At 43.6% G+C, this 14,393-nt stretch overlaps 1 protein-coding gene across 1 annotated transcript in view; it reads right to left on the bottom strand.

Annotated features, from left to right (window-relative positions):
- Positions 1-5,485: 5,485 nt before the first annotated feature.
- The window catches only part of BDH1 (3-hydroxybutyrate dehydrogenase 1), a 94,366-nt gene continuing 85,458 nt past the window's right edge, over positions 5,486-14,393 (bottom strand). Inside the window, exon 7 of the mRNA XM_077290371.1 lies at positions 5,486-7,999. Within this exon, the coding sequence (XP_077146486.1) occupies positions 7,530-7,999 (470 nt within the window). The 3' untranslated portion in view covers positions 5,486-7,529. The remainder of the gene's footprint in view (positions 8,000-14,393) is intronic.

Raw genomic sequence — 14,393 nt, 5'->3', positions numbered from 1 at the left:
TGTGTCTCCAGGCCCTAGATCTATCTATATATTTCAGGACAGCCCTTCTCACATCTAGGGTGTGAAACCTCTCTTCCTCTGGAGTGGAAGGATTACTAAAGGAGGTAAGAAAGATCTCCTGTGACCTGTGAAACTTTGCTGCCACGTTAGGAAGGTAAGACAGATCTGGTTTTAATACTATCCTGTCCTGAAATACTAACAGGAAGGGTGGATCTATAGAAAGAGCCTGGAAGTCGCTAACTCTTCTAGCTGATGTCAATGCTACCAAACGGAGTGTCTTTAGTGAAATGTATTTCAGGGGAACAGACTAATGGCTCAAATGGGGGACCTGTTAGGGCATCCAGAACTAAATTTAGATCCCCGTGAGGTACCCAAGGAATGTGAACCGGGTCACTTCGTTCACAAGCTGCGATGAACCGTGAGACCCATCTATCTCCTGCCACATTATAACCATAAAGGGCCCCCAAGGCAGATACCTGGACCTTTAGCGTACTAACGGACAGGCCCAGGTCTCTACCTCACTACAGAAATTCCAAAATAGCTGTGAACCTCCCAAGAGAAGGTACCCGTATGGAATTCTAGGAATTTCCTCCGTACTTTACTATAAATTTTTGTTGTAGAATCTTTCCTATTCTGGAGTGTGTTAATTAGGCCTTCCGAAAATCCCCTTAATTTTAATAACCGCCTCTCAAGTTCCATACCGTCAAGTGGAGACCTTCCACTCGAGGATGAAGGCATGGACCCTGAGAGAGCAGATCCAGGACTGATGGGAGGGCCCATGGGTCGGTTATGGACGTGGCCCGCAGCCAGGAGAACCAAGATCTCTTGGGCCAGAACGGTGCAATGAGGATTATCCTTGCCTTCTCCTCCCTGATCTTTCTGATGACCAGTGGTAAAAGCATTATTGGTGGAAAGGCATATGCCAGATTGAACTGCTAAGGAGCTTGAAGGGCATCCACTATCTCCGGATGATCTGCTGTATTCAGGGAGGCAAATCTCTGCACCTGCTTGTTCTCTCTCGTGGCAAAAAGGTCTATTTGAGGAAGACCCCATAATCCTATGATCTTCCTGAATATGTGGTGGCTGAGACACCATTCTCCTTGACGTAACACATGATGGCTGAGGAAGTATGCTTTTAAATTCTCCTTCCCCTTGATATGAAGGGCTGAGAGAGATAGCAGATGGGTCGAAAATTTTTACTGCGGAAGACATCTTTTTTGATTGTGTTCCACCTTGTTGGTTCACATAGGGGACTGCTGTAGTGTTGTCTGACAGGACTCTTACATGCGAACCTCGAAGCTTTGGAAGAAAATGGTGCAGCGCATGACTGACCGCATTCAGCTCTTTCAAGTTTGATGAATCATGCATCTCCCCTATGTTCCACTGTCTCTGAGCCTGGCTGTCTCCCATATGGGCGCCCCATCCTTCAGGACTAGCATCAGTGGTGATTATACTGGATGGTCTTATTACCCATGGGACACCTCTAGAAAGATGGGTATCATCCAACCACCAGGACAGGGAGGTTAACACTTCTGCAGACAAGGTTATAACACCCCCAAGATTGCCCCGCAAGCACTTTTCCTCACGGATGACCTCATGCTGCTACTCCCGGATATGATACTAGGTCCATTGGACTGCCAGAATGCAGGAGGTAAGGGATCCTAGAAGGGACATAGCCTCTCTTAAGGACATCCGAAGTCTGTCCATTGCTGTCCTAACTTTCACCCTTATGATGGACTTCTTTACCTCTGGAAGCAGACACCATTGACTTGTCGAATCTAAGTGAAGACCCAGGAAAAACTGAAGGGTCTGTGGCTCCAGCCTGGACTTCTCAAAGTTGACAATCCATCCCAACGCCTGTAGGGACGAAATTGTCTCAGCAAGGCGGTTACTACATTGAGAGTTTGAGTTTCCTATTACCAGGAAATCATCTAAATATGGTATGATCAGCGTGATGCTTTTGTGAAAACTCGAGGTGCCATAGAGAGACCAAAGGGCATCGCTGCGTACTGGAAATGGTGCACTCTCCCAGCCAAGATCACTGCCACCCTGAGATATTGCTGGTATTTGGCATATATAGGAAGATGATAAGACACATCTTTCAGATCCAATCCAGCCATCATACATCTAGGGAATAAAAGTTTAATAGTGGATCTAATTGATTCCATCTTGAATTTATGATTGTAAATAAAGGTGTTTAACTTCTTTAATTTTATAATGGCCCCAAATGACCCATCCGGTTTAGAGACCAGGAACAAAGGGGAATAAAATCCCCTTCCTTCCTGACCTACTGGGACTTCTACTAGGACATTCTTGGACAATAAGTTCAGAACATCTGATTCAAGAGCTATTTGCTGCCTCGGTGACTTAAGTGATGTTATAATGAATGATTCATGGGGAATTCGACAGAATTCCAGTTCCAATCCGAACTTCACTAGGTTCAGGATCCAGGCACTTGCTGTTATTTCCTTTCATTTTTGGTGGAAACATTTTAGTCTGCCTCCTACCGGAGGATCTGGGCTATTGGAACCTACTACCCTTCTGGGAAGAAGGCCCTTTAAACATTGCACCTCTATGACTTCCTTTGTAGCCCAACAGTCTCGGCTTCCCGACATATTCCTTTTGTTCAACGGACGTCTTTTAAACGATAGAAAAGATTGATTAGGGAACCCCTTTTTTCTGTCCCCCGCTTTGGTAAGAATCTCATCCAGTACACTTCTGAAGAGAAATTCACCCTGGCATGGGATTGCACAGAGTTTTGTTTTTGACTGTGTATCTCCCTTCCAGCTCTTAAGCCACAGAGCACATAGGGCGGCATTAACTAGACCAGCTGATCTAACCACTAAGCGTAATGAATCTGCCGATGAATCCCCTAGGAATGCTGCCGCTCTCCTGATTAATGGAATAGCGGATAACAATTTGTCCCTGGGCACTTTCTGCTCAATCTGTTGCTCTAGGTGGTCTATCCATACCAGCATCGACCTTGCCGTGCACGTGCTGGATATGCCTGTCTTAAATGTCCCAGTAAAGCAGGGGTGGTGAACCTCAGGCCCCAGGGCCATTTACGGCCCTTGATGACCTTTGATCAGGCCCCCGAGCAGAATTTCAGGGACCACATTCTTATGCAGGGAGGTATATTTTGATTAAAATCAGCTCATTAATTTCTTCTTGCTCTGTTAGCACACACATGCAGAGTTCACTACTGAACACTGAAGGGCATGCAATGAAAGATTACATCCTGAAACCAGTGCCAGAGTCAGGATGTACTTTGTGGGTGGAGTTTGTGCGGCCCCCGAAGGATGGTATAAATATCCAAATGGTCCTTGGCATCTTAAGTGAAGTCTCCACTCTGCGATCAAGCAGGTCAGATAACATGCATGCATCCTCTACTGGTAGAGTCGATTGCTTACATGTGGAGGCTACCACCGCGTCCACTTAAGGGACTTTGGCCCAGGTTAACAATTCCTCATCACTGAATGGATATTTTCTCTTGGAAGCCGAGGGAAGGAAGCCCCGCTGGTTTTGTTTGTCCCATTCCCTCTTTACTAGGTCCTTTACTGCCGGAATGACAGGGAAGCCTTTCCTCTTTCTTTCAGCAAGCCCTGCAAACATTAAGTCCTGCGTTGTTCAGGCTTCTTTTGCATCCGTGCACTCCATAGTGTTTCTGACTGACTTGACTAAATTGTCTATACCATCTATAGGAAAGCACGAACAGCCCTCTACGTCAGATGAAAGATGACGAAGACATCTGTGAAGAGTCGGAAGCCTTCCCTTGGTCACTATCAGACTCTGAACTGGAGATGGGGGACACCTTTTTCCTTTTACTTGTATGGCTCTTAGGCATTTTGGTCTGGCCTTAGGCCTGAAGCTCCTCTCTTATCAACATACGAATGTCCGTTGTCCCCCTGTAGCGTCTCATTAATACAACTCTGACAGTCTCTTGGGGTAGGAGTCAGGAAGGAGCTGCTTGCACACTCCTTATGTTTAGATTTTTTGTTTTCTTGGTCTGAAAGAGGGAGGTATACGGAAAGGGAGTTAGCTTTATAGGTAGAGCCCAATACACTCACCCAGTGAAGCTTATATGGTACTGGTTCTAGAAGTCGAGATACAGTCAGAGTCCTGGGTGGGTTCCATGTTCCACCATGTTCTCTGGAGTGTCCACTGCCTTTGCCCACGCTATGCGCCTGCAAGTCCACCGCTGGTGGGTGCATCTCATTTCCACCTGGAGATGACATGTTTAGCACACTGGCGGTTCTGTAACCACCAGTATTTATGGTTAGCTCCCCAGGACGCTCTTTTTTTTTTGTGCATGCGCTGTCCAATCCTGGCCTCGCGCTGTTTTGCTTCCTCCGTCATCCAAGCCACTTCCGGGGCAGGGATCGCTTACCGGTCTACTGTGCATGCACGTCACTGGCCTTACGCAGGAGCCAGGCAGGCGGTGCCCAAACCCTCGCTCCCGCGTGAGTCAGGGCGTCCTCACCTGGACCCTGGCCTCACGCCATCCACGAACTGCTTCTGCGGCGTGATCCCCGTGAGACCAAGCAGCCCTCCCCAGACCCACTCCTCCCAGATATGAGCCAGATGAGGAGAGAGACTGATAGACAGAGCTCCCCCGATGCTGCTTCTGCAACCTCAGCCCCTGCCATTCTCAACGGATACTGCACAAGTGGCATGCATTGGCCCAGGTATTTTTTTTCTCCGCAAGTCCTTTGGAAACAGGAAACCAACTGAGGAGGAGAGGCGGACTGCCCCTTTATTTATGTAGGTTTCCTGTTCCTATGGGCGGATCCCTCTCTCATGTGGGTGCTGTCGTGGCGATGAGTAAAAAGTACATAAATGATTCTATTATGGTCTACCATCCAGAAGTTTATAATGTTGTCGAGGACTATTTGATTTTTTTTTTTTTTTTTTTAATATGGGTCTACGATCTAACAGACAGAAAGTTGCCTGTTCTGCCCAACACAGAGCGGTCACAGACCGCTTCTGTAGGTGAATCTGCAGCTTCTGCTGAAGTAACGACAACAGAGCAGCAGCTTGTCTTCCACTCAGTTGACGGGGCGTGACTGACGATGTTATGCTGATTCACGGCCAGCTCTCCGCTGCACAACTGCAGGGAACTAGCTGTCAATCAGCGTGACGTCAGTAGTCACACCCTGTCAACAGAGTAGACCAGAAGAGCTGCTCTGTTGACATGGAGCAGCAGAATCGCCGACATGAGCGGTCAGTGACCATTCTGAGCCGGCACCGGGTAGAACATGCAGGTAGTTAGCAACTACCTGCATGTTAGTTGTTAAGCCCATGGTAAAAAAAAAAAAAAATCAAATGGATAACCCCTTTAAGTTAAATTTATAAAGTCATCCCAATGAGTTATAATAAGAAGTGTTTCTGATATGGAGAAGTTTGAATTATTATTTTATGTGCTGATAATATTAAGTATTTTGTATTGCAACATGAGTGTATTTAGATAAAAGAAACAAAGCAGATATTTGCCTGGTAAAATATTTTAATAAGAATATGATATAGGTAACAAAGCATGCATTACTATAAGACAGGTACAGAGTAAAGGTAAAATAAATGCACAAATGTGCTACAAAATATGAGATTTCTGGAAACTTACTGGAAGAGTCTTCATAAGATGCATAAATGTGGTAGTAATAACAAACATTAAAAAAAATATAGTCATAAAACCTCAGAAGAATCAGTAGGGCATTGGTTGTACCAATAAGCCAAGGTGCAGCAGTGTATTTGCAGTAGCTATGACAATTCTACCACCAGTTCATGATCATGAGAACCTAAATCCAATGAAAAATAAAATAGAATCAAGTACCAAATTCTCTAAGGAGAAAATGAGGAAGGATATATGCAGATTTTATAGTACTGCCATCCGTGGCTTGTCACTTTTTTTTTTATATAATATAAATCTTTACTTTTTTGTAACAGTACAGAAAAACAAATGAGGTAGGTTCCTACAAAGCGCACAGTGTGAGGAACTAAATCTAAATTCAAGAATATTTATGGCCACTTCACACGTAATTATTTGTAAGTATAAAACATACAGCATCATGTCTGTGCTGCAACCCATTGCAATCTATGAGACACACATTTGATAAGATGTTTGACGTACCTTTTTAAGCAATGTTGCTGTTATATGTTTTTAAAGGAATCTGTCACATTTCTATGCTATCTACTCTGAAAGCAGCATAAAGTACAGAAAGTGATCCTGATTCCAGTAATGAGTCACTTACTGGGCTGTTGCATGTAGTTTTAATAAATTCAGTGTTTTATCAGCAGGAGATTATCATTAGAGGACTAGTAAACCTGCTGCTCGGTAGCCCAACCACACTCCCACCTATACACAGTCTACACATAAAGCTGCCAAGCAGTAGAGTGGGTTATACAGCGCTCAGTATTCATAGAACTGGTAGGTCTGTGATTTCATCAAACCGACAGTATGAAGCCTAGTAAGTAATACATACCTGGAATCAGGGTCTCAGTCTCTACACTATGCTGCTCTCAGAATGGGTAGCAAAAACCTGTAGTCAAAATCAGCTGCAGGGAAACCCCCGATTGGTGGGGGTCCCAGAGGTGAGAGACCTTTAAGTTATGCTATGGTTGAATACCCCTTTAGGACTGCGGAGGTAATGTAATCTCTTAGCTGTCAACAGATTCCCTTTAAAAGTTGGAGTGAAATAGGCATAATGTAGAAGTCTGACCTGTATGGTCCTCTTTCTTTACCATTAGACTATGTTCCCACGATGAGGTTTTGGTGTTTTTGATATTGAAGATCATCTGCACTATTTCTGCCCCTATTAAGTAAAATAGGTTACTAGCATTTTTTCCAAAATACATAGCATAAAAACCTCACCAAAAACTCATTGTGGGAATTTAGCCTTAAAACAGCTTCTGAGTTTTAATCATATATATCTGGCGCTTGTAAAAATAAGTAAAGCGAATATGGACTGATTATAGTAGATCTGTAGGTAATTTGTCACGTGATATAGTTTCTAGTGACATCACTCATTAGATAAAACTCTTGGAGTGAAACAAGAGACACAGATGTACTACTGGCTCTGTACATATCGGCATACTGGCTATAAAAATAGCAGAAGCCATGGCAGTCTGCTCGATCTCTCATTAGGATGGGAAAGTAGCACTGCCTTCAGCCTTAAGAAATGTAAAAAATGCAACATTCTGGTCGTTGTGAGATAACACCATGTGAGGTAGTAGAGGCGGCTAATTTTGCTATCTTGTTAAAGGGAACCTATCAGGAGAATCATGGTGCCCTGAAACACCAACAGGCTTCCTCATGATAAAGAACAATGCACCGCCGACAGGTCACCTATGTACATATAGAGACACCAGTCAGGCCAAGGCAGAGGACGCTCCTCCCAGGGTCATATTTTCAGAGATAAAATAATCCTTAATATAGAAGGAGTCGGTCAATATTTAATGATGTCAGAGGTAATGGCAGAATGAATCTCCTGAACTGTTACCTTCTAAATAGAAGAATAGAAAGCTACTAAAAATGTCTAATGAATGTATATTTTATCAGATATTGCCCCGGGCATGTGTGTCATAATCTGCATCCTGGTCCACCAGTAGTAATCCATGGGATTGTAGCGCGTATATGGCGTCTCCGCAGTCAGAGCATGGGTCACGTCATTAATGACTGGAGACGTGTCTGTTGAACCACTATTACAATACGTGTGCATTCTGGCGATTTTCTCGTCAAAGTACTTTCTTCCATAATCATTCTTCACGGTTTCTGATAACTCGTCCCACATCTTATCGCCAATTGCTTTTATTTTTTCAGGGCTGTATAAACTGGTGGCTGCGATGAAATTCCCAGGTTCAACCACACTCACTTTCACTCCAAGGGGGTGCATCTCATAACGCAAGCAATCGGAGAAAGCTTCCACCCCGAATTTGGTGACACAATAGGGAGAACGAGCCGGGTTTGCCATGCGACCCAACATACTGCTTATATTCACTACACGTCCTGGAATAAAACATGGGCATAAAATCATATTAGCGAACATTTCAACATACAGTCTTATTATTTTATAATGACCAGTCTTACTGAACTCTGGAACATACTGACTGTGAATAGTCGTAGTCAAGAATGACGACCCTACGCTCAATGGAAATATGTTGGAAATAAATGATCAGTTCCGTTGTTATCACTTTCTTTTATTTATATAGTAGCTGGATCTCTATTTTTCTGAAACAGATCTCCAATTTCTTTTTATAATGCGGTAAGGGGGTAAATATTGTTTATTTTTATTATTTGGAAACACTCCACTAGCTTATTTTTTACATTTTCAGACAACCTTTTTAAAGAGTAACCGTCGTTTTAATTTTTATTTTCTAAATCATTGGTACATATGAAAATAAGAAAATTTGTAATATATTTTATCAGAGAAATCTGTTTCAAATAAAAACTCTGAATTCTGATGTAAAATCTGTATTCATTGAAGACTTTCCCATTACTGCAAAAACCCTAGTCCATGCCCTCATCATCTCTCGCCTTGACTACTGCAACCTCCTGCTCTGTGGCCTCCCCTCGAACACTCTCGCACCCCTCCAATCTATTCTAAACTCTGCTGCCCGACTAATCCACCTGTCCCCCCGCTATTCCCCGGCCTCTCCCCTCTGTCAATCCCTTCACTGGCTCCCCATTGCCCAGAGACTCCAGTACAAAGCCCTAACCGTGACGTACAAAGCCATCCACAACCTGTCTCCTCCATACATCTGTGACCTCGTCTCCCGGTACTTACCTACACGCAACCTCCGATTCTCACAAGATCTCCTTCTCTACGCCCCTCTTATCTCCTCTTCCCACAATCGTATACAAGATTTCTCTCGCGTATCACCCCTACTCTGTAACCCTCTACCACAAAACATCAGACTCTCGCCTACCATTGAAATCTTCAAAAAGAACCTGAAGACCCACCTCTTCTGACAAGCCTACAACCTGCAGTAACCACCGATCGACCAAACCGCTGCATGACCAGCTCTATCCTCACCTACCGTATCCTCACCCATCCCTTGTAGATTGTGAGCCTTCGCGGGCAGGGTCCTCACTCCTCCTGTACCAGTTATGACTTGTATTGTTTAAGATTACTGTACTTGTTTTTATTATGTATACCCCTCCTCACATGTAAAGCGCCATGGAATAAATGGCGCTATAACAATAAATAATAATAATAATTACTGAGAGAGGGGATGCGAGCTGCTACCGATACAATTCTATATAGACGGGAGGAGGAGGAGCTGGAGGCCGAGCTCTTCCCCATCTTATGTAGATAGAATCTTATATGTAGCAACTACCATCCCTGATCCCAGTAATGGGAAAGTCTTCACCAAATACAGATCTTACATCAAAATTCAGAATTTTGAGAATGACAAATCAATTTTGGCAGAAAAAGAAGTACATTTCTCTGACAAGATATATAGTGGGGAAAATAAGTACCGGTATTTGATACACTGCCGATTTTGCAAGTTTTCCCACCTACAAAGAATAGAGAGGTCTATAATTTTTATCGTAGGTACACTTCAACTATAAGAGACAGAATCTAAAAAGAAAAAACAGAAAATCACATTGTATGATTTTTACATAATTAATATGCATTTTATTGCATGAGATAACTATTTGATGGAATAGAAAAACAGAACTTAATATTTGGTACAGAAACCTTTGTTTGGAATTACAGAGGTCAGACGTTTCCTGTAGTTCTTGACCACATTTTACACAGTATCTTATTGTCATGTGTACTATCGTTTTATGAAATAAAAATTAAAACAACATTTACACTTTAAATTTTTATCTGAATAGGAAATCTTCAGCTCTCTATCAGAAAACTAGGAATTAGTCCTACTGGTAATGGTATTTCCAGGAGTCCATTATGACAGCACCACCAGGAGGTTGCCTTTCATATCCTTGATAGGGACAGGAACACAGAAGAGGTTAAATAGCCCCTCCCCACCTCCACCCTTCAGTGATTTTACAAAGTACCACACCAGGATGGATACAACGCAATTTTATTGAACTTCCTCTCTATACAGGTTTATATCACACATCAGATAGGAGTTCAAGGGAGGGTAAATAATGGGTGCTGTCATGATGGACTCCTGGAAATACCATTACCGGTAGGACTAATTCCTAGTTTCCAGGTCGTCCCTCCTGACAGCACCACCAGGAGAAATACCAAATAACTCCTATTTAGGGCGGGAAAACAGCTTGGAGGACCTTCCTCCCAAAGACAGTCTGTTGATTTGACAGAATGTCCAGCTTGTAGTGTCTGCAAAAGGTATTCGAGCTAGACCAAGTTGCCGCCCGGCAAATTTGGTCCATGGATGCACCTGCACTCTCTGCCCATGAAGTAGATATTGCTCTCAGCGAGTGGGCTTTTAGGTGTTCTGGAGGAGATTCACCGGCTGAAATATACGCAGACATCTGGATAAAGAGGTTTGGGTCAATTCTTCAGCCGTCTGTAAGTTTCAGATATTGCAATACTGTTCTTTTAACATCCAAGGAATGAAGAGAATGTTCTTTGTCATTGTTGTAGTTCTGGCAGAACGTAGGTAAAATAATTTCCTGGTTTCTGTGAAAGTCTGTCACTACTTTTGGGAGAAACGAAGGATCCAATTTTAGGATGATGCAATCCTCTTGAATTTTTAAGTATGGATCTGTTATGGACAGGGCTTGGATCTCGCCTATTCGCCTTGCTGACGTTATTGCGACTAGGAAGACAGTCTTGAATGTTACAGACTTTAGGTCTGCCTGATCTAGTGGCTCGTATGGAGCTTTCTGTAATTCATTCAGTACCAAGCTGAGGTTCCATGGGGGTACTGAACTACATATTGTTGGTCTGATATGTTGCGTAGCTTTGATGTACCTCAATATCCAGGGATGATCCGCTAGCGGATAATCATAGAAAGCACTTAAAGCTGAGATTTGTACTTTTAGCGTACTAGGCCTCAAGCCCGTATCAAAGCCTGCTTGGAGGAAATTTAAGATCTAAGGAATATCTGGTTCTTGGGAAACGGATATTGGAGTACTGCTCTGTGCACAAAATTTCTTCCAAATTTTTAGGTATATGGCCGAGGTCACTGGCTTTCTGCTTTTTTGCATGGTTGAGATGACCGAATCCGATAGTCCTTTTGATCTTAGGATCTCTTTTTCAAGATCCATGCTGAGAGTTGTAGCATGCTTAGATTTTGATGGACCAGCGGTCCCTGCGTTAGAAGATCCCACCTTAGTGGTAGTAGAACTGGTTCTTCTACTGCCATCCACCTCAGCAGAGGAAACCAGCTCCTCTTGGGCCAATATGGCACTATTAGGATTACCACTGCTAGACTTTCTTGAATCTTCCTCAAAACTCTGGGAATTAAAGCAAGTGGAGGGAACGCATAGGCAAGTTCCATGTCCCAATGTTGAGCCAAGGCATCTACGGCAGTTGGATTGTCTCTTGGATTTAATGAAAATAATTCTTTTGTCTTTGTATTTTGCTTTGAGGCGAATACATCTATTTGTGGAGTGCCCCATTGTTGAGTTAGCTGAACAAAGACTTCTCCATTTAGAGACCACTCCGAAGATTGCACTTTTTCTCTGCTGAGAAAGTCCGCTATCTGGTTTTCTGAACCTTTTAGATGTACCGCCATGATGGACTTCACGGTGCCTTCCGCCCAAGAGAATATTGATTCTGCTAGTCCCTGGAAGTGACAGTGCCTCGGACCTCCCTGATGAAGAAAAGATACCGTGGTCGAGTTGTCTGAGAAGATTCGGATGTGATGTCCCTGCATCTCGTTTTGGCACCTTCTTAGTGCTTCCCAAACCGCTCTGAGTTCCCTGTAATTGGAGGAACTGTCGCGTACCGATGATGGCCATGTTCCTTGAAGGTAACGTCCTTCTATGTGGGCTCCCCAGCCCCTTGAGCTTGCATCGGTGGTTATGTTTACGCATGGAGATACTCTCCAAGGTTTCCCTCTTTTGAGGTTTTTTATGTCGATCCACCATGAGAGGGACTGTTTTATCTCACTGGGTAACCACATCTTGTTGTCTAATGAACTTTTCTTTCCATTCCATACCGAAAGAACTTCCCGTTGAAGCGTTCTGGAGTGAAACTGGCTCCACTGTACGCTGGGGATACATGAGGTCATCAGTCCTAGAACCCTCATGGCTTTCCTGATGGAAATGTATTTGCGTTTTCTTAATGTTTGAAGTTCTTTTTTGATTGACCGTTGTTTTTGGTCTGGTAGGAAGGAGTATTCCAGTTCAGAATCTAGTAGCACTCCCAGAAATATTTTCTGTGTTTCTGGTTTGAGATTCGACTTTTTGGAATTTATTATCCACCCCAGACACTTCAGGAGTGATATGGTAATTTTTAAGAATTCTTCCATCTGCTGAGATGAATCTGCTATCAGCAACAGATCGTCCAGGTATGGCGCGATGAGAACTTCCTTTTCTCTTAGATGAGCCATGACCTCTGTCATGAGCTTTGTGAATATCCTTGGGGCAGAGGCGAGACCGAATGGCAGACACAAACTGGAAATGAAGTATCTTCTTGCGGTTTCTGGATGGAAGGGCACATGATAGTATGCGTGTTTGAGATCTAGTGTGCACATCACAGAGTTCTTTTTTATTAACGGTATGATCGATTTGAGAGATTCCATCTTGAAGCGTTTGTAAGCCACCCATTTGTTTAATGGTCTTAAGTTTATTATTGTACGGTATTCTTCGCTTGTTTTTTTTATGGAGAATAGACTGGAGTAATAACCTTGAAACCGCTGATGATGGGGTACCGGGATTATGACTTGCAGCTCTAAGAGTTCTTGTATGTCTGTTAGAAGCCTTTGATGTACTGCTGACGACTCTGTGTGTGTCAAACAGAACCTTTTGGGGGGTAGATGAGTAAACGTTATTTTGTACCCCTGTGCAACTGTCTGTAGAATCCACTGATTCAGAGTAATGTTCTGCCATCCCTCTAGGAAGTATTGTAGTCTTCCTCCTATATTTTTGGCGTCATTGTTTGCTGGGTCCTGATGACTGGTCTCGAAAGGAACCTCTTCCTCTGCCCCCTTTAGGGTAGCTCCATCTGCCGGACTTCCCTTTCCCTCTGTAGTCCTGCCTTGGGTGGGAGCGAGTTTTCCGAAAGAATTGTGTTTTCTTCGGGAAAGCCTTTTTTCTTGTCAGATGCTTTCTCGAGCAGCTCATCTAGGACTGGAACAAAAACGTGATATCCTGAAAATGGAATAGAACACAGTTTGTTTTTTGATTGGGTATCTCCCGTCCAAGATCTCAGCCACAAGGCCCGTCTTGACGCATTTGAAAGCGCGTTATTCCTGGCAGCAAATCGCACTGATTCTGCTGAAGCATCCGCCATGAAATCAGTTGCCATTTTCAGTACTGAAAGAGATTTTAGGATTTCTTCCCTGGGAGTCCTGTCTTTAATATGACCTTCCAGCTCGTCTACCCAGAGAATTATGGATCTTGCTACAGAGGTGGCTGCTATGTTTGCTTTCATAATGGCGGCTGACGACTCCCAGGCTTTTTTAAGAAGATCTTCTGATCTTTTATCCATTGGGTCTTTTAACCCCGACGAGTCTTCACAAGGAATAGTTGTTTTCCTTGAGACTTTAGCTACAGGAATATCAATTTTTGGAACAGATTCCCAGACTTTAGTTTCTTCTGGATCAAAGGGAAGACGGTACTTGAAGTCCCTCGGGACTACTAGCTTTTTTCCCACGTCTTCCCATTCTTCCATTATCATCGCTGTTATGTGGTTGTTGACAGGAAATACTCTATTTCTGCGGGTTCTTAGGCCCCTGAACATTTCGTCTTGAACCGATAGTGGTTCAGTCGAGTCCTCTATCTTCATAGTGCTCCTAACTGCTTTTAGTAGCACATCCGTGTTTTTGGACAAGAACAGGTATCTTTTACGTTCCTCTGGAAACACAACTGAGGAATTGCCACCTTCATCTGAGTCTGGATCGGAATAACCTGAAACCTCTCCTTCTTCAGAACTTAAGTCCATATCCCATCTGGGCCTCTTAGGGCGCGGAGACTGGGGTGGCACCAATGTTGATACTGTAGCCTGGACTTCGTCTCTAATCATGGTTTTGATGTTAGTTAATAACGAAGCCTGTTCGTCCTTTAGTAGTTTAGCGATGCATACTTCGCATAACTTCTTTTCTGGGAGCTTGGTGGTGCATAATGGACATCTGATAGTCCTTTTCTTAACAGTTGACTGTTTGGGAATGTCCTTGTCCTACACATGTAAAGGAAATCCCTGTAGCTATGGATCTAAAGTCCCGTAAGGTACCCCACACCACGACTACTCACATGGTCTGTGGGCAGCTCCAAGGATTGGACGTCTGGACGACTAGCACCT

The sequence above is a fragment of the Ranitomeya variabilis genome, chromosome 2, assembly GCF_051348905.1.
Source record: "Ranitomeya variabilis isolate aRanVar5 chromosome 2, aRanVar5.hap1, whole genome shotgun sequence".
Classification (NCBI taxonomy): domain Eukaryota; kingdom Metazoa; phylum Chordata; class Amphibia; order Anura; family Dendrobatidae; genus Ranitomeya; species Ranitomeya variabilis.
This window is presented reverse-complemented; position numbering and strand designations above follow the sequence as displayed.